Here is a 22121-nt window from a genome sequence, read left to right as displayed (position 1 = left end):
TTGAAACATCCTACTCATAATAAGATCCACAAATCGTCAAAGATCCACAGATCGTCAAACGTCAAACTTGTAGCCTTTGGCCAAATATTGTAATTGATTGATTGCAATGTATCTTCTTCAATGCAAGCAATACAAATATATTGTATGTCATTGATTTGTGTAAAAAGGCCTTTCTTATACTTGTACTACGCTATTTTTACGATACGTGTTGGCTATGCTACTTCTCTGTATTCATTTGATGTTTAAAGGATTCTGGGCCTGAGGCATGCAATCAAAGATTTCATCTTGAGTGTGTTTTATTGCTTAACCTTCTTGATAGACATCTACGTATACCTTTAAAACATTCCATTCATGCCAAATATAAGTTCGTTATGTAAATGCTAAGTTGATTTATTCAAATATTTTCTCTCTTTGTGTAATACATGTACACAAGTGTAATAATTTAGTATTAAATACAAAATTATGACATCGACCCTGAACACTTGTGTCTCATTTACATATTATTAAACCAGGAAGTGTGTGACACATAAATGACGGGGTAGCGCTATTTTGTATCTGACATTGTATTCTTTCCTTATGGAAGAATATTTCACCAACTACGTATACCACTGTTATCTAAATGAATGAACATCTACAAAATGACCACATATAGTTACCAGCCCATTGAAATTGAAAAGTGGCCGAGCAATAACATGGTTTGCTGTGTTTGAATGTCTGTAACTGGAGATTGGTCACATCCAAATTGACAACAGGGTGAAATCAATGTGGACAAGTTACTATTTGAATTAATTTATTCTTTCATGAGCTGACACTTTCTTGCGATTTATTATTTCATTAGTTTGCTAATTCGATTCTGTATTTCCTTGTTAGCGTTTACGACACGCCTGATAAAATTATGTTGATGATTGGCGGATGTTAATTGCCTGAATGATGGACTGTTAATCATATTGAATGTATTCGTCAAAGTGTGAAAGACTGTTTTGAGACAGACGAGGTATTTGCTAGTACAGCAATATGTTAACATCCACAAAGTTTAAAGGCTACATACTTGGTTGTATTTGATGACGTAGTAATATTTTACCCAATAATAAGGGCAATGCAGTCATATGTTACAAGTGTTTTATTGGACTACAAACAAACATTAATCAAATGAACACATGACACATGTGTTGAGGTCAATTTATTAATGAGACAACATGATATGTCGGGTCATGTTGTTCTATGTCTTTAGGTAAAGATCACGAGTGTCACATTAAGTATAAATTAAAACTTAGATGTTTATCAGCTGCGATATTGACATGGGTGTTATTATACCGTTGTTTTCTGAATCTAATTAACAGTTTCCTTAATAGGGAAAGAAAGTGATTGTTTGTTTGTTTGTTTCAAAAGGGTTGTTTATTAACCATATTCTTATTATGGAATGAAGAAATTCTGATCTAGGATTTGAATAAAATGTGGAATTTAGATATATACAGAGATATGGGTTCTATTTTGGTCAGATTTGGAAGGAGGCTACGGAACACTGCACTCCTTGTGGGAAGAGGCAATCGGGGGCAAATTCACATACAACGTTGGTATTTTGACTGTAAGTAACTTGAACACCTGAGTTAAAACTGTCTCATGAACTATTCTGTGTATATTTACTTTCACCAAACGTAAAATCTCGAGTTATAGTGAGTTTTCCCCAGGTCCTAACCAAGATTCCGATACCGAATAGTGTGGAATTCAGTGTGGAATGTAAGGAGTTTTCGATTGGGACGGACAAGCCATGGGCAAGCCCAGACCAGCGTAACACATACAACAATAAAATACACGTCGTGTGGAAATGAGATCAATGGTTGACGTCTTGACTGGACACATTTATATCTCATACAGAGTTCAGGGTTCATTTTTAATGTGGAATTGATGAATACTGAATGTTACTTCTGAGTTCAAATATTCAAATATTCCTCACATATTACACAAATTAAACCATGTCAACGCATACATATATACTCCCGAAATATGCATCTGCCTGGATACATCCAGATCAACAAGACAGCTATATACATACCTAACCTAATTACACACATACCCACCTACATACCCACAGTCATATGTAGACAGACAGACAGACAGACAGACAGACAGACAGACCGGCCCAACCATGTGCCATGCTATATATTTCTAGTACAGGTGTTGATACAGTCAACATGTTAGAATCAATCATTATCGCGATTGATATATTTACTTCATTGTATATATAGAAGAATTTTCATCGTCAACAGTCAATGTGGTTAAATAATAACTAATTTAAAATGGGCACTTCGTTTACAGCACGAATATACGGCGCATGGAATGTTTTAACTGAGCTACTATATCGTCATCCCGGGTTTATTAGTTTACAAATGAATCACATGTATTATATTATCAAGTTGTACCAATTCTCACGATTGATTTTTAACAGTTTTCTCAATTTCAAAATATTCATATTCAAATCCTTAGATTGATCATCGGCCGTTAATGTTAAAATAAAGTCACAACGTACTTAGCCGCGAACGAATATTTCATATTAATATAAATTAATTTAATGTTAAAGTAAATCTATAGATACGTTTATTAATACATTACTTTGTACTTACTGCGCGCTGATGCAGACATAGCAGGTGTAATTTCTCGTAACAGATGGTCTGTTGGCCTAAATGCTTTGAGTGATTCCTGGCCATTGTACGAAATATTTGGATGAGCTTCCAATGTAGTGTACATGGAGAAAGCAATCATATAAGTGTACTCGTCTTCCGTGTTATAGAGAACTCCAATCGTATTGATACCGAAGTATTCCAAAAAGGATATCGAGGCCCCTGATATAAGATGAACTGGCGGAAAAGTTCTCACTAGCGTCGGATACAAAATCCTATCGCTTAGATATGAATCTGGAGCCGCTCCAGACACGACGGGTAAGTTCCAGTGTCCAGCAAGCGCTGCAATGAGTTCCATCGGAGTCCAACATGCAGGTCCGATAAATCCATGGGGTTCCCAAAGAGTATGGACATCGGTAACCATAATAGTAGACACGAGTCGTTCTCGGCATTCGCTCCTTTTGACTATGAATTCGATTTGGTCATTAGGTAATAATTGAGAGTTGTTATTGATCTTTTCCTTTGCTATCTCAATTGATGGCATCACACGAACAAAACTGTAAGGAGTCGAGAGCTCATCGATGGAATTGTCGAGAAATACGGCCAGGCGGACTACACCACAGTAAACATAACTTTCTAACACAAGCCACATAAAAACAAATACTCCTGTGCCCTGATGAAATGTTCCCATTGTTCGGATATCCTTTCACTAGGAGACTCACTGAATATTAGAAGCTTCTGTACATAGTCTATTTAATCGGCATAGAGCTCACTGCATTGTCATAGTCCGCCGCCATCTACTCACAGCTGCGATCATGTTCTCCAATATAACGTGGATGCCATAGAAATGATACAGTCATAGATTCAGAGTTGAGTTTCATGGTAGAATCGATTAGCATATGACCGGGAACGCAGTCCACAATTAATTGCACTAATTCCCACGAGCGCCTATTTCGCCAGCAACTAAGCCATCATCGACGGCATCTCCCGCATACACACACACTTGATTTAACGGTGTCGCTTAAAGTACACGGTACTTACAATGCAAAATTGCGGGTTCCAGTCAACCTCAGCGGTCCAGCGAGTCGTATATTTTTTGTTAATCCTATGTAAATTATATTCATGGCATAATACAATGACATTTATACACGAAGTGCTCAAAATAGACTTACGAGGGAACAGTACGTAGTATGCAAAACTGCGGTAGCTGACAGTTTGGGCGAAACTATTATGCATCACTGCGTTGTCACGGTACTGGAGTTTCAAAATAATCCGAAATACACGATTTCTTACATAATATAGATTATATCTAGATAATGCTAGACTTAACAAGAAATTATGTCACCGAATGCTATTTGCGTTGACTCAAAAAAAGGAAGCCATTGTGAATCCCATCGTTAATAATACAAGTGTCACATTCCGTTCTCTGGATTATTGTGATGTGCTAGTACCTGTTGCAAAATACAGTATAGACTTGATTTTCATGACTAAGATTAAGATTATAATTTATGTTCCCCTTCCCATGAGTCATGAAAAATCTGCAGCGATTAATGAAAAACTCTTGCCCACTGGTTTTCTGTTCCCCATTGTATTATAATGTGTACATAAATATAGAACATGCCGACAAATGGAGATATCATATCAACTATTTGTTCAATATAGCTCATAGTACTTGTTTTCTTTTGAATCCATCATTACAATTAATTTATTATTGTATAACGTGATTATATTATAAAACGTTATAAAAATGTAGTTACAAAAACTTCAATTGCTTCTTTATGGAGTGGATATTTTGAAGACAAATAAATGTATCAAAGGATCATAGGGAATAATATATAGCTTGCTTTCTTTTTTGCCATATTTGTTGAATAATTAAGATGTTCGGTTTAGATTCAAAGAAGTGTATTTCTAACTTATACATTACATGCTATGGGTGCATCTGTTCAAAAATTAAAATATTTTAGTTTGCCCCAAGATAATCTCTTACATTTATCAATATAATCAGGTGGAGATAAATGTCCCAATAATTTTCCCAAAAGTAAACCATCCTGCAGTACTTCCAATCTAATTGAAAGCGTGAAGGATTTGGATTATATAATGAAATCTTGTTGCTACCGTGCTTGCTGCTCTATAATGTTAATGATATTTGCTTTTACCTGGTGTTTACACTGGCACGTCTTCCTATAGCTAATTGACCTTCAACGGCAGCTATCATTCCACGTGAAATATATCTGTTCGGTAGCAGAAAGAATTCCACCCTATGCGACAAATTCCTGAAATACGATGTCTTTTAGTGCTAATAGTGTTATGCATGTAACATTTCTTGAATCTAATAGAGCATGCTTGGCTCCAATAGTGTGCCAACGACGTTGTTTGGCTATTCGTGTAATCGACGGAAATCAACATATATATTAATCAGCAATGCAATGCCTACTTCGGCAACAGCCGTGTGAACCACATGTTCTGTTTTGAATTATACAAGGCCTTTTGTACAACGATGTGAAAATGTACCCGGACTCAGATATACCAATATATTTTTTATGTTTCCATACCATATGTGCAACGGATTCTCTTTCAAAAAAAAACATGTGGCTTGCTGGCAAGACTATGTACGCCAAACCGTATGCTTCCACATTTATAGACACATACAAATATTCAAGTATGTCATTATTTTGTTTTTGTTTTTATTATTGTTAAAACCAGATTAAACCACTCATCCTTTTAAACATTATAGAAATTACTGTGATAAAGATATTCCATGTAAATTATATTGGGTACGAGCGTAACTGAGATGTACTAGGTTATCCTTGATTGGTGATTCATAGTAAACAATAAAATATACAGTGATTATCAACCTGCATATTTAATTTAGTGAAACCTAACAAAACTTAAAACGGGAAATAAATTCTAACAACGGTTCCAAACCTTCATATAAAAGAAAATACAGTTGGCCTCCCGAGGGATAAAAACCATAGACAGTGTACTTTCCGTATTTATCACGATTGGCGAAAAACAACCTTTGAGTTAAACTTGTTGACATAAATGATTAAATTACAACGAATATTATTAAACCAGATACACAACGTGCCATGGCTGGACAAAAATCTAACCAGTATTGCTTTTTTTTAATTGTCTGGTGCGACATACATATTCACAAACATTGCTACACTTTCTTTGCGCCGAAGGTGAGCTACCATTATCAGCTAAATGTACAAGAACAACATCAGGGTAAACCTAAAATTTGCACGTTCATGCTGATATTTTTGTGAAAAGGACAATTGACTAAAATATAACAATTTTGCTTCAATTCTGGTCATGCCAGACGATAACATGTGGAAGTGTTAATATTAGATTTTTTTGTCGAGCGACCTGATAAAATTCAGCAATGTCTCTCAGATATCTGTCTGGCCAGACCATAAAATGTAATAATGGCGTACCACCGTGAAAAGTAAAGAATCACCTGCGGATAGACGTATTTTTTAGCTGCATACACGATAAATCAAATGAAATCAAATTGATTTTGCACCCACAAATCAGCATCCTCAACGGCGGTCACGATCCCAACTCTTTCTGTACTGGTTATGGAGAATATCGACCATTTATTAAACTGCATACAATTATTATTTATGGGTATTTTAACAATTTTCAATGAATATATACTGTGGTTGTCTGATCTAAAAATATTCCAGTTACACCTGCACAATTTTAACATGACAGAATCAAAAGCAAGCTTTCGCCAAATAACATATACAATGTCTTTTTATAAATAATTGACCACATTTTAGTGAATATGTCTTTGAATATTTGATAAAAAAGATATCCCAGTTGCAGCTAGTGCATGGTTATGATTTCAGTTGCGCCAGACAGCATTTTGTTTCTGATTATGTTTTCGTTGTATTTCAGATAAAATAGGCTTCAAACGGGTGTACTTAAAGAAATTGTCCTTGAAAACCTATGCCCGACGCCTGTTTTTTTTTTTTAGGTCTTTGGGAATATAAAACATACATGCCTGCTTCCCAAAAGCACCATGTCGTAGTAACATGCGCCAGAGTGCTCAAATGTTATTCATTCCGATCGGGATACAATATATACCAATCGGGATAATAAATAATCCCGAACGGGATAAACGTTTATCCAGGTAGGGGATATTCCTGACTGAAATAAGCTTGAATATTATACAAAATTATAATTTATTATCTTACTGTGTTTGCCTATTGCTTAGAGGTCAGAAAATGTCAAAAGCGCGATGCTCCTTTAAACTTGCTTGCATATACTTGTCTCTGAAATGTAATTTTATATTGTGTTTTGTGTAGTAGTAGTGGTGATGGTGGTGTTAGCCATTTATTTTGTTATTGTTGTTGTTGTTGTTGTTGTTTTGTTGTTGTTGTTGTTGTTGTTGTTGTTGGTGGTGGTGGTGGTGGTGGTGGCGGTGGTGGTAGGTATGGTAGTGGGGTTGGTGCTATTGCTGCTGCCGTCTGTTTGGGGGCGACTGCAGTCCCTCTCGAAATATTTATATTATTGTCATACACTCGCATATCAGTTAACCTAGTAAAGCATATTGACGGGATCATGGACAGAAAAACTAGGTATCAAGCTAGGTATCAAGAGACGCCTTATTAATAATTTAACACCGTGGTTAATATCCTGTTCAATACTCTGAAAATGTAACCCTCTCGAAAATACCGAGGTTCAATTTGACACTATTAGATAAATAGTAACGCACTTGGTACCTGCTGTAACTCCGTGTGTATTAAAGATCAGTAATATTTACGACATCCCGTTATCCACAGACTCAGAATAAAGTAATTCCCTGGGCATAACAAGTTATGCCCATGATCGAAGTGATAAGAGGCGTCAGCGTTAATAGTATATGTGGTGTTATCCAAGATATGGCTTTCCTGTTATCCCAAGGCGGACGAGTAATAAAATTGGGATCTTGCGGTAGATAATATATCGTGCCTATCAATGCATATGTCGCCTAGTAGATCTTCACTATAGAATAACTAATGTGTTCAAAAGTCGGATACTCGAAATATGTAATTTTATTGCACTTCCAGAAGTGTCTTCTGTTTACCAAATATTAACGAGCTAACCATTAATTCGGTCTGCTGGGACACATTTGGCGTCTTGACGGATATATTTTCTTAACCTTCAACACTACATCTAAAGATAAAATCCAAATTTCAATGTTTCTGATACCAATGCTTGTCTGAATTGTATATGTACAGATACAGACATATATCAAGGTGGTTGTTTAAATTGGAATTGTTCTATTTAACATAGAGAATATATTTTTAGTATGAAGGGTCGCGCATGGATTCTCTTGATTTATTTATAAAGTTTGACGTATGATTGAGTCTCTAATTGTAACATGGTTAATCAATTTCTATGGATCATTGACCTTACAATAGTGAGCAAATTGTCTAATTTGTACCTGTTATCCAACCGAAGAGATATAATGAGACGATGTCCAACTCTATTTCTACTCTATAAAGTCACATATGAATAAATTCATTTAATGCATATCCATTCAATAATTCATATAATGCAATGGCTATGTGTTAGTATTACGTATTTCATAATGCTGTACATTGAATGGGTCTGATCTGAATATTGTCTCCTGATAGACAGATTTTGTGTTCCATCTGAAGAGTTACACGTGTTATTGTACTTACTGTGACATGTTTAAGCATGTCTATCATCTGCGAGATGTGTCGCTTAGCATTAAGGTAAACCGAACACATAAATCGACGCGGTCAGTTTGGTGCACCCAAAAAGCACCACTGATAGCAGGATCTCGGAATAAATGCACATGGCAATGTTATAGTGGCATTGTATACAGTTTCAGGACATAAATCAACAAAGCATATGGAACCACACAAGCGTTGTGTATTAGAATTCATATAAATATGTTGTTTCAATGTGGCTGATGTCCCTATAATTAGTTACGTTTATCATTCATTCATTTATTCATGCATGCATGCATGCTTTAATCCATCCAATCATTTAAACATTTTGAAGTTAAAAAATTGGAAACTGAATAATACAAATATATATGTGAAAAATTGGGGGGAGATGGAAAGAGGGGTAATATTGAAGCATGTAAAACAGAAATGGAAACTATTCTCGAGTAGTCCAAATACGTGATTTACATTCTACGACGTATGTTCTTACCCAAAATATTTAATGCATATCAAAACGTGTAATGAAAACTATTTGTCAGGAGTTCACAATATAATCGAATTGAGACTTTGGGTTGTGAGCATCATTACATGTACTATTAACCATGGTTGTAAAGTCATTGTGCTTGAACATCTATGGCTTCTCATGAATGTCATGGCATTCACTCTCCCAGCGCGCAATCCACCACCATGCTCTACTTGGAAGAAACTACTCTTGAAAGTGTATGGTTTCCTGCTTTCCAATCAAAATACAGATATGGGTTTTGGGTTGACAAGAGTTCATCTTGCAATTACCCATTTCGTACTTCACTAGAGAAACCTTCAATGCAATATCTCATGTCAAATCGTGACTACATTTGCTGTATTACATGGGTTTCGTTCTTGATAAATTCTCTATTAGTGATTTGATGGCTTGAGACATGCATTCCTCCTCAAAGATTTTTTTCAAAGGTTTAAATGTAAACATATCATGGTTATTAGGGAGATTATTGAAGTGGTTGTTAATTCTTTTGGTGTAGAGATAACGCATGTATGACAGACACATAGGGATGGAGTTCCAAACATTTATGGCGACTGAAAACGTATACATATAAATCATCAATACCAATAGTATGCCTCTGAAATTATGTAATAACATCTCGTTCACCATACAGTCCCGTAGAGGCAAAACTCTACAAAGCAATACGTTCCAAGTTCTGTTTTCTTACAGAATATCCTCGTTTCTATAATTGGATCTCGATCCTTCGAGATAGCTATGCATGAAAGTATAAATACTATAGGGTATTGCATGTGGCCTTCAATTTAAATCTTGTTTCTGTTGCCCACTGCCCAAAGCCATGATCATCGATGTCTCGATGTTCTTTATTACAAGATGCGCCTAAACACAGTGTATTTCCCGAGTCAACGATATTCGAGAAAAAATAATAAAATCGCAAACTGCGGAAACTGACCAACTTAAACAGACACAATAAAACTGTTCTTCCCTTCTGTAATGGCTGTACATCTGACAGGAAGAACTAAAAAACACAGAGACCATTTGGAAAACAATGGAAACTTGAACTAGTCACTCACACAGAAAAAATATCAAAAAATAAAATAAAAAATATACCTACCCCACCTATTCTAAAATTGAGCGTAATCGGAACCACATAATGTTTTTATTAGGCGTTACTTAACACAGGTTATCAAGTAATATTTTAATGGTATATTTACATTCTTTAAATGATTGTATTCGTAAACAAATGTGCTTAAGATATCTGCACTCCAATATGGCAATCGGTGATGAGATTCTATTTTTTTTATCCCTTATGCTCTATAGTACAATATCCCATGACCCATATAGTAATTTCACTGCAGGTTTATCGGTGTGAATGTGCATCATTATTTATTCTATAATACAAGCATTTCGTTATAAAGGCCTTTATTTCAACACCTCTCTCAAATCCGCTTTTGTGTGTTTGAATTGTGTTCAGCTTCACTTATATTAGTGTATGTCATCAGTAAATATCCGAAGGTCATACATTAGCAGACAATGGTCATGTCAGTGACGACATCTTAATTAAAGATTCTATCTTTGGAGCAGTTTGGAATATCACTAAGAGCCACTGGATTTCGGATGTAAATTACAATTTTCTAATTTGAAAAGAATATTTTTTAATTCTAATCTTTCCGGCCTTTCATTTGTAAATATATCTTTAGGTTAAAACATTTTTATTCTTGGTGTGTTTCATTGACTGAATATGCCCCAATCTTTTTCTACCATGAATCTTTTTTTCAGTTTTTAGTATTCGTTAAGTTGATGTTACATAAATATTAATTCGGTCATGTTTTCCCCAATATTTGAATAGAAAGTTGGTCCTTTGAGAAACAATTGAGGCCGCATCAACTTGCAAATTCGTATTGTCTGCTTTCAACAGAGTTTGAACTCTGAGAGCACTAATGGAAGTCAATTGTCAGACGAGAACGTTATCCGTGTTAGAATTATACATGTGAGGTCACGAAGCACTTGGGAGATAGACCTCTTACAAGTGTATATACTGCCGGGAATCACGTGTGAATCTTACAGACATCAAATATATTTCATGATATTCTGTTATATCTTTTACATGGCTGTTACGTCATTTTAGTTATGTTCTAACACACTACATGTAGTTGTATATATATTAACTTGGCTTTGGACCTTTGAGCTCTAAGTTTTGCCACAGGAGGATGGTCAATGACATAAAGTCATTGATTATGTTCTGCACCAAATGCTTCAACTCGACGCTGTTACATTCTATGTGCACCTACAGCAACGCTAAGTATGCAAACATCTCGTTTATGATGTCGTGACACGTGTGTGACAGCAGATATACAAAATGTAAAACATAACAGTACATTCATTGTGCAAGTACCTTTAAAGCCTAAAGCGCTCTCACCATAATCAACGAATGGATATACTTTCCTACTGGGAAATTTACCAATAGTTATTATAACTTGAAAGAGAAAATGGATTCATAAATGCACAGTTCTAGAGGTCCAAAACGATGTGATGGTGGGTCACCTTGAGGTGTAATTGAGGTTTTCCAAGTTCAGATGAAGAGACACCTATATACAAATTTGTAATTTCGAAGATGACGCAATATAATCCTCATTGTGAAAATGTAATGGGGAAAATAGCATACGAAAGGAAGGTTTGTTTGATACACAACGAACAAGTCATTAAAGCGATTCTTCGTACACGGTGAGCTAGTCTGGGTCTTCAGCAGAATGTGCAAAAAATAGGTTTGCTACACTAGTTCGTGATAATGACGACTCTTTATTAACCTGGGATTGTCATTTGTAAATTAATTCTCACATACAGTTGTTTTCCTGTGTTTATACTTTGTCTTAACACTCTATAGAATGAATCGCTGGCCCAATAGTTTAGTTTAACGACATTACGGTTAATGCCGTGATCACACACGAAAAAGAGTGCAATCCAGTCATTGACCCATACTGTAAATGTATCAATATCAACATGGCAATCGTACATCCACATTGAAGCTAAATTTAATATATATAAGTTGCATAAGGAGACTATTTGTTGAATTATAACCATACAAAACGCGAGTCCTATACCGGCAACAACATGCAGTGCAACATATATGATCAGCTCTACCGTTTTTATTTGCGATGCAAATGATATCGCATTGGTATTCGCAAGTGTATGTGCGAAGGATCTTAACTTACTCTCCTGACAGTAACGGGGATATTATGGCAAGTTGTTTTCCTATCGTTAAAGTTATAGTGTACATGGCTGAACATAACCGAAATGGCTCACAACACGTCGCCTCATCAAGAGTTAAAATCGATTCAATCAATGTATTTGTCTGAAACTTGAGCTTACAAAGTCAATTCTGCGAAGGAAACAGACGCCTATTGACTCTCTATTGACTCTCTTTACAAAAATGTAAAGATAAACTAAAAACAAATACCAAGCTGTGTTTATCCGAATCAAAATATGTTAAATCTATTGTATGTTCTCCTAATTACGGAACGGTATTAAAACCTGTTGAGACAGATACAAATGCAGAACTGATGCTGTTGCGGTGTTTTATTAAGCAGCCTACTGGACTGCCAATCACCTACATAAGTTTCATATATGTACTATAAATTAAATTACTAGCTAACGTGGATTCCTAATTACTATTTATTATTACATTTCAATTATATCTAGTGTTAAACTTTCGAAGTATAACGTAGGCCATCACATTCATAATGACGTGAAATATATAGCCATATATTTATGAACAGTGGAATCATATGCATTTTGGCGGTATTTGATCTAACAATGCTTGAGAAGAAGAACATTTTTTCACTTCTTCTTTTTAACAATGTTAAAACAATAATAACCACTATGATATCTACATTACTATTCGATTGACACATGCTTGAATTCACTTGGATTCCTACGCTTAAAAACCGTTCTAGTATTCAATACTTCAACCATGAGATTGATACCTGGTGCAAATTGCGAGCACCTTGAAGCTTTTCAGTGACTATTTTCTTTTTCCGGGAGGAGGGGGGGTGTCACATGTCCTCAACATTTAGTCATTCATTCAAACGTTATGCGTGGCACGTATTGGTAGTTCGTAAGCAGATCACATGCAGTAAATATTATTCCCGTTTCAATGTTCATTTCACACATGCGGGGAATAACATATCATCGGCCCCTGTGAGAATAGAACAGTCGGTAATTTGTTCCAATATTACCGAAACGGAAATTGTCCGTCGAGATCATTAAATCAATTATCTTGACATTTGCTTCACACAACATATCAGGAAAGCTATTTTTCACGATATCTTTGATAGCTCACTGTGCTTGCAAACGAAACAAGGTTTTACCAGCACTCAGAATGTCAAATTCCTGGATGTGTTGGCGAATATCTTCCCTACATATGTATACCGTATTTTGAAAGATCTAAAATTTAATTACACGTTCTTCTGATGAAATTAATAAATGTATTTTTGATTATTGTATGTACATTAATCATAATTAATAGTTTAATTCTAAATAACAATTTCTGAATAAAATGATATGTCAGCTTCCAATAACATATAGGATGATACTGGCGATGACATTATTAAGTTGATAAATTATTTAATTAAGAAAGACTTTAGTACATATTGTAGATTAAAATTTGATCCTCATTGATTTTCCTACTGCTTTTGATAACATCTGCCATGATACGTGTAGGTGAACTGAGATAAGATTTAATTACAATTTGTAAAAATTGCTTAGTTCTTGTTCAGATATCTTTTGTAGCAGATACTAACTTATAACAGTAATTATAACTCTTGTGTGGTAGAACAGGGGATACGGTGAATTAACGATACGGTAACTGAAGTCATATAGTCAATAGATAAGTCGTTACTCCTAGAAGATATACCACACGTTTTCTTAACCACTCGTAATAAGATATAAAAGAGAAACTAAAGAACATGCAATGTATGTATTCAATTAATATTATGTATGTCAAACTCTATGCTTTAGGATTTCAGAAATTTCGCTGATTAGATGATCCTTTTAGGAGATTAAAACGTCAGTGTATCTAATGATATGATCGTTTATAATGAATTAGCGTGTATCAACCTGTCTCTGTCGGACAAAACATCACTTATCAAACCAGAAATAAGTCAATTTCCGCACAGTTATAAAGGGGCCTATAGAGAAGATATTACACTGTGTTCATACTACGATGACTGACATGTAATGTACTAAATATAGATTGTCTTTTCAAAGTTGTACATTTGGAATTACATTCATAATCTATAGAAAACATAAACTTGTTCTTCATAACTAATATATGTATGGCTAAACAAATGTCATAAGGTGTTTGAAGGTTAAATATGAAAGAATGCGGTAAAACACTATCAGTATCACTTGTAATTATATTCTACTTGATGCATGGATACATTGCTTGGACTTTGCATATGTTCATGGCCAAATAAAAGTAACTGTTTGATACAGAGTGTGTACAGTGGTATTTAGTACATTTTACAGATATTAAAATGTTGAGTATTGTAGTAGTAATATGTTTGTTACTAATAATCAAGAGCTGCAATTCAATTCTTTTTATTCATTTGTCTCTAGTATTGAAATATGCAATCGAGCAATACTGACGAAATCCTATTTAGCATGGCACTTTGACTTCAATTCCTTACGAACTACAGCAATTCTGATTGATTTATCACAATGCATATTTATGTCATGGTGCGTTTTTTAGTATGAACTTGTGTCATACTATACAAAATATCAGATAAATGGAGGACACCCCGCCTGTTGGTTAAGTTCATCAACCAATTAAGAAAATCAGTTATTGTACATACTACAGTCAGAAGATTATTTACTTTTCACCCAATGTCTATAGATTATGCCCCATGATCCTATTTTAGAATAACAACTTGTATGTACTAAGTGATTTCCAAACTACTCTCCGAAGAGACGGAGAATTTGTTTACCATGTATTTGTTTATTTTCTTGCTCATTTGCTTATTTTAAATTAAGATATTTTTGGATTCCAAGTAGAAGATATTCCAAAATTCAATTATTCACGTTTTAGGGCCATAATGTTTCAATCCTTGCCAATACGTCGTCCTTTTATGGCTTCTTATACATTTTGATTGGATTAAGGAACTCTCTTCTTGTGTTGTATATCTTGACATCCTGGGGATTAGTGATTGTCTTTGCTCTAAAGCCTATCGACCTCAAATTAAACGTTGTATAGCTAGGGGCAAAGTATTGAATCTAACTAATGATGATGATGATGAAGAAAAACAACTGTCACACATACATATAGGGTATGTTTTATAAATGAAGATGGAATATAGGACCGTGGTACATAAGATCAGTCAACAATGAATGTTATATGAACAGTTGTTTCCAAAGTCTGCTTTTCAGACCTGTTATATATTTGCATACTTTCGTTTTACTTGTCAATAGAAAAATATTTTTAAAATTCTAAAATGATAATCTAGCGAGTCCCAGTGACAAGGCCGTTTAGATAACTTGCATTTCGTTGGCTGAACGAAGACTTACAGTGGAGAATAACATCTAAGTGTTACACACTTAATAAATTGCGTTACATGTAACCACCTCTTAACAAACTTGTATCCCCAAATATCTAAAAAGAATTTTGTTTTTGTTCCTACATTGAACTGTTGATCCTCCCCTAAGCAATCCTACAATGACAAGACACCCGATATATAACACTTTGAACTAGAAATGGAAATCGAACGGGGGAATCGATACTTTGTTCATAAAAATAGTCCAATATTTTCATGCAGACATTATCATCTCTCTCTTATCACGCACTGGACCAAGTGAAGCCTGAGAAAAGTATTACTACGTATGTCTGCAATGAGTAAATTTATCATCACCTAGACTCTAGGGAAACGTACATGTTTACATAATAATGATCAACGGTTACTACCTGATTAACACGCTACATTACTTCTTAATTGTTACGGTATTACCATTAATTTATTGTTTCAAAAGGAATATTATGTAAAAATAGACTACATATTGTATAATTTGCAACTCGGTGAGGCAATGCAATAATTAGCAGGGGATTAAAAGCATGCTTTTTATCTTTGTTGTCAACCATTCACACACAATTTATGTTTAAGCAATTTATGCAAATGTATGCAAAACCAAAATAATGAGTGATTTTCAAAGTTATGAAATAAAAATAAACCATCTGTTACATCGAAGGTTGTATCCTTGTACAAGCCTTGATATAATTGTTAATATACACGAAAACCTGTTTTACATATTGCCAATATCTGTTATCTCGAGGGAAACTGTCCTATGGATGCATATCTCTCAATTGTTCACAGTGTACTATTAACAGAACCATTGGAACATCACTGAATTAAGATGTTACAATGTTTTAAGTGTTATTTCCATGTATTTGAACGTTATACAAAGGATTTAACATGCATTTCTGTTTAAATGCATTGTACCTAATTGTGGCACAGACATCCATAATATTACATATTTTGAGAAATAAAACCATCAGGTGTTTCATCAATATTTGGTTTTGCCTACTACTTCCTTAAGTTGAGATATTTCCGAAGTGCAACTTTACACTTCATTAGATTGCAAGAGTCACGTTTTGTTGTCTTCAAGTCGTGATGTTGTAGACCAATTTTGTTCAGATGTGTCCGTGAAGGAATTGAATTGCAGGAAGTAATTTCAAAAAGTGGTGACATTGTGTGTTAATCTTTCTATGCCTTGAAGTATTTCCAGTAAGCAGCTTTCTTTAATCGTATCACTAATTCTTTGACTTCGATGGCACCAACTCACTACACTTTAGATACAAATCTAAGTCAGTGTTTCAATAAAATGAATGAGTCCATTGGAGTTCTTTTGTAGAGGTAGTTGAAAAACCTCTGTCACCATCGAAGGTGCTCAAGCGACAGTACCTTCGATAGTTTGTTATAATATGCAGTAATTCATCTAATCAATCTATGCGTATGGTACATTAATTCAAACAAATGTTTGTACCATCGTGTCAATTAACTCTTATAATGCCAGACATTAGAAGTTTACAAGTCAAATATTACCCAGAGGACTTTGATGAAGTAGCAACTCTCTTCAGTCAAGATAGTCTCTATATAACATTCCAAGGGGTAATCTAAAAGTACCCGAATATGGCAAGGCAATAATTATTTTATAACATGCCATAATGTCAGGCCCGTCGAGCTCCTGTGTAGAAATCACTGATGACCAAATATAGATCTAAATCAGAATTCTCGTTGATTCCTGTACCTTTCAATTACTATTATTCTTTCAACCTCGCCGCCAATCAGTTTTTGAAGTTCTCCCTCTGTGTAACGTGAACGCAAAAGCTTGTTATTGCATGTGGCAATTGTGAAGTTTTATTCAGACTGCATATTTTTTTTACGATGACACAACATGGCGCTTTTATGCTAGCACTAGTGCCCTAGGGCGAATACCAAACGATCTTTGGCCATGATTTGTATATTTAGTTAGCTATGAGAAATTAGTCCAAATATAGTGACATGATATATGCCAATCACTAAAGGGTGTAGGGAAATCGTGGTTTTATCATATATATTAGGCGCCTAAGGTAATAAATTGTATATTTGTGTTTTCTTCTTAATGTGTAAACACAATATAGTCGGTAATTTTCAAATTTACAAACCTCTGATTACATGACTATTAGAAAACTTACTTCAGTTACAAAGTCTACACTATATCGATACTGGTATGTGCACACAAAAAACATGAACACAACTTCAAGAGTTTCATTTATTATAATTATGATACTCCATCTTATACATTTTATGTACCTTAATGTTGACCGTGTACCAATAGGCAGATTTATAATTCAACTTAATGAGAAGTACGCCAAATTTGAGTGCTCATTTCACCTGCAATTTAAAATCGGCAGTTTGCTATAAAAAGCAGTACTGACCTTCCTTGTCTAACTGATCGAAATCTAGGAACATACAAAAATAAACTGGTGCAGTATACTCTTCAATAATATTGACAAACCTAGAGGGTTTGCTTATCTAATATGAAAACGATGGGTAGGCCATAAAACTGTCTTTGTTTACCTAAGATGCATGTTTCTACCTAACATTTGGACAATAATTACATTTTCCATGTGCACACATTTTGTTAGCATTAAGTTAGCAGGAATTAATACGAAACGGCCTTTAATCTTATTTTAACTTGGTCTTTCTTTCCATTGTTGTAATTTGAAAATGAAAATGGTTCACATTAAAAAATATCAAAATTAATCAAGTTTTACCTTATTTAATCCTGTTATTTCAATGTTTACTTGAATAACCACAATTTTATGCGATTTTAAATATACTGTATACATGAATTATTACCTAGGAAACAAATTCAGTGACCCCCTTTTATCAACCCATTATTACAAATGTGGCGAAACTGTCATGAATTTCAAAAAAGCCAAGGTTAATTCTTGTAGTATGTCTCCTTAAACACTGATAGCGAGGAGGGATTTGTTTGCACGATTGCTCGTGACTGCAAAGTTAAAGGAACTAACAAAAATGTAGTTTTGACTACCGAGTGGTTTTGATTAAAATGAAACTAGCTTCTTTTCAATGAGAACATTATCGTGCTGACATGAAAACCCATAATCATTTAGCGAGGCCACATACGATATATATACTATAGGTACATCAATATGCTTACAGCCTTGACAAACCTACGAGGAGGGTACACAACGAAACAGAAAATAACATCAACTAAACATTGTCCTTGACTGTGTTGCTGTTCTTTACAATCTTCAGATTCATCGCATATATCTTATTAGCCAACGGATATATTCTCATGACTATCTTTTACCGACTTTTCCTCTTACACATGGCCCTGCGCTGTTATGTGATATTCATTTCCCTAGATCATAACATCAGTTTTATTAAAGGTTGAAAGAAACGTATAGCATCATTACTCATTCTGAAAAAAATAATGCGATATCACATCCAAATACTATTCCTTCAATATCATTTTACAAAGTTTGTGTTAGAGCTAAGATTTGATGTTATTATACAACGTAACTGATAGGGTCTGGAATTGGAATATATCATATTGCTTCAAGAATGACAATCCGTATATTTATTGAATACAAATGGTTGTCACGGCATACGCCTAAATCGTAACATTCCAAGGTATCGGCAGCTTAAAATCTGTCGATATACGATACCAATGAGATTGTAATGTTTAACCCTAACTGTACATCTGTCACTGTCTGCGTATATGCCAGTATAATTAGTATGCTATGGCTACTTATAATCAGCTATGCGCTGGTAACCTCTGTAAATACCTATACTCACTATAAATATATATTTTGAACTTACAATATGCAAGTTATGTTTACTGCCCTCTTCGCATATTCATTTACATCATTTGTACCGTTTTTACCTTCCGTAAGGTAGGTTCTGTATTAGGGATGGAAAAGTCTGTGTGTGTCTGTGTGTCTGTATCATCATCTTCTAAAAAAATGGCCGAATCAATTCCAACGAAATTTGGTAGACGTTTTCCATAGGGTAATGGCAAGAACCGATTAGGTTTTGGTAAACATTTCATGAATATTAATGAACAATTTGTGCGTAATTAATAGTTTTCGGTAATTAGCAAGAGTGCACGCTTCAAATTCAATATAATTTGGTACATACATTTGCGATACCTAAGCTCACCTGTCCTGAAAACATTATTGATATAGCGTTTGGTCTTAGTAAGATATTGGTATATTTTCTGAAGGCCACAAAAAAGGAAAAATTTGTTTCTGGTCAGGAAATGTTGTCTAAAGTGGTGCGACTGTATCACCATTTTCTAAAATACAACTGGCTCAATTCAAACTAAATTTACTACACGTGTTCCGTAGTGTAGTGGAAAGAACTGCTCCGGTTTCGGTAAACATCCCATGAATATCAATGAGTAATTTACGTAATTAATGGTTTTTGGTAAATTAGGCTATATCTCAAGAATGCACACTTCAAATTCAATATAATGTGGTCCATATATTTGCGATACCAAAGCGCACCTTGCAGTTACATTTGCGATACCAAATAATTTTCCTGAAAATATTATTGATGTAACATTTAGTTTTAATAAGTTATTGGCATATTTTCAGTAGGCCACAAAAAAGAAAAAAATGTTTCTGGTCAGGATATGTTGTCTAAAGTGGTGCGACGATGCGATTTTTTTTTTACATTCTCAACAAATGTTACTCAATCTACAGTTCATTGCAGTTACTGTTCTTTTTATTTAGTACTTTACAGCAAATGTGTATTTGGGGCAGATGTCATAGGCTCGTTCATGATTAGTTCTGCAGTTGTCTTCACCGAAGTGGCAATTAATGTAGGAGAGTTACTTTTCTGTTTTCCCTTTCATCTGCAGACTGAATTGGCTGGACAAACATGAACCAAATATTGACGCCGGGGGTATTTAAGTGATGTGCGCTTACCAGAAACAATTCCTTTTTTTTTTTTGCTTTTAAAACTCTTTCTACGGTGAGTGCTATGCTACAACGTTCTATAAAGCTTCACATTACATGTTCTGGTTGGCCAGGAGATTGCTACAGCAAGGGGCAAACAGAAATCAATGAGAAAAAAATAAGTTACTGTATATGTTCTGTTGTATTCCAACAATTGTTTGTAGGAACAAGAAGAATCGGTTTAAATTCAGTTAAATCTGGTTGAAAATGATATGCCTTGCGTTATGAACACAGTTCCTTTAACATTTAAAGAATTAGTCGAATATATTACACTTACTGTGTAAAAAAAGACAAAGAGGCAGACATGTTCAGTGGTTAGGTAGCTTTCACATCACCCATCCACTCGGTGAATAACAATTGGAAGCCAGTTGACTTGAATAAAACGTGGTCAGACTCAAGAAAAATCTTACGTAAGTTCTCTACATACTTTCAAGTGACAACAAAATTACTAATACTACTTCTTTTCATCGTCAGGTGTGACAAACATCTTACCAACATTGTTACATCATTGCGCTATCTCATGAGCAGAGCTTCGTATACTCATATATACATTTGTTATATAATAAGATATAGCAACTTTCAGAAGATTTTGTAATCCCAGATGATCAGATTTAGCAATGTTTATAGTATAGTAAGATTTTGGTCAAGCCAAACGTTGATTTGTTTCAACATTATTGGTTTCCGTTGTAAATGTCTTTATTTAAATATACATTTCCCATTACGTGTACATGTGCTTTCTCTTCCAGGATAAGGGTCTGATTTAAATATAAAAGCTCAAATATTCTCACTTGTTATTGCCTCATGCCCGTAGAATGTTGTGAAATTCTTGATGATATCTATAGAATGATTGGCGTTGTCATTCACTGATACCAAAGTTTTAACATTAATGCTATGTATCAGGTGTCTATTCACACGCTATAATTACGCACATGCAGTCTTTATCTGTTATGCCTTCGTGGTGTTTGTAAGATTTGACCCACAAGAGATCTCTGCCTTCTCACGATGAAAGGTTGAAGAAGTAAACTACTCTGCTTTCTTTAAATAAGTGGTTACTTACAATTCCCATGTACATTGAAGTACTCCGAAGATCTCAGATATCAACACACTTCAGACTGAAGCTTGTAACAGTAGACTAATAATGCAGATGTGCAAACATTCAACCATCTTCGTGTCCAACTAACGTAGCTGCTGAATTGCAATTATATTTATTTAAATAGACGTTTATGCCCATAAAGCCTCAAGTACAAAACTTTCTCTGCAAGTTAAGTAAATCACATCTTCATGTAACAAAATGGAAATGGTCGGCAATGATACACGTGACGGTAAATCAAAGCTCATGCCAATACTTATTCTGTATTTTCTATCATGTTCGTTTGCAAAGTTAACTGGCAGCTATTTAAGAATAACAATTATGGTCAAAAGATCTTGTGTTCAAAAGCTATAAATAATTATAGAACTCTATACTAAGCCCATTTTGCATTAGCAAATGTTATAGTCGTAATAAAGCCACCAATAATGCAGTATGACAACCAATGTTAATTAATTTAGATCAATTAAGCCAGTGTTGTCAATTATTATAAGTAAATTTGCATTTCAATGGACCTTATTGTAGTTCATTGGGATGACCCTAGTTTGCATATCATGAATCAGAACTCCATGTTATAGCACATCTTTATCTAAAAACACCTCTGAGAACATCAAATTCAACAATGAATCAGTCAGCAAAGCAGGTGTCTTTTGAAAAGAAATTTATGTAATCTAATTCGAATATCACACATCTGATCACATTCAGTAACCCACTAGCA

The 22121-nt window shown here is 34.6% G+C and overlaps 1 protein-coding gene across 2 annotated transcripts in view; it reads right to left on the bottom strand.

Moving 5' to 3' along the window:
- LOC144447811 (atrial natriuretic peptide receptor 1-like) overlaps positions 1 to 22121 on the bottom strand; it is a 196750-nt gene that overhangs the window by 115513 nt on the left and 59116 nt on the right. Inside the window, exon 1 of one of the 2 annotated variants that reach the window (XM_078137896.1) lies at positions 2622 to 3313. The exons of the other annotated variant lie outside the window; for it this stretch is intronic. Within the exon in view, the coding sequence (XP_077994022.1) occupies positions 2622 to 3309 (688 nt within the window). The 5' untranslated portion in view covers positions 3310 to 3313. Of the gene's footprint in view, positions 1 to 2621; positions 3314 to 22121 lie in introns of those variants that run through there. 2 annotated transcript variants of the gene reach the window in all.

This window comes from Glandiceps talaboti, chromosome 16 (genome assembly GCF_964340395.1).
Source record: "Glandiceps talaboti chromosome 16, keGlaTala1.1, whole genome shotgun sequence".
NCBI lineage: Eukaryota > Metazoa > Hemichordata > Enteropneusta > Spengelidae > Glandiceps > Glandiceps talaboti.
The sequence above is the reverse complement of the archived record's forward strand: the minus strand, read 5'-3'. Positions and strand labels throughout refer to the sequence as shown.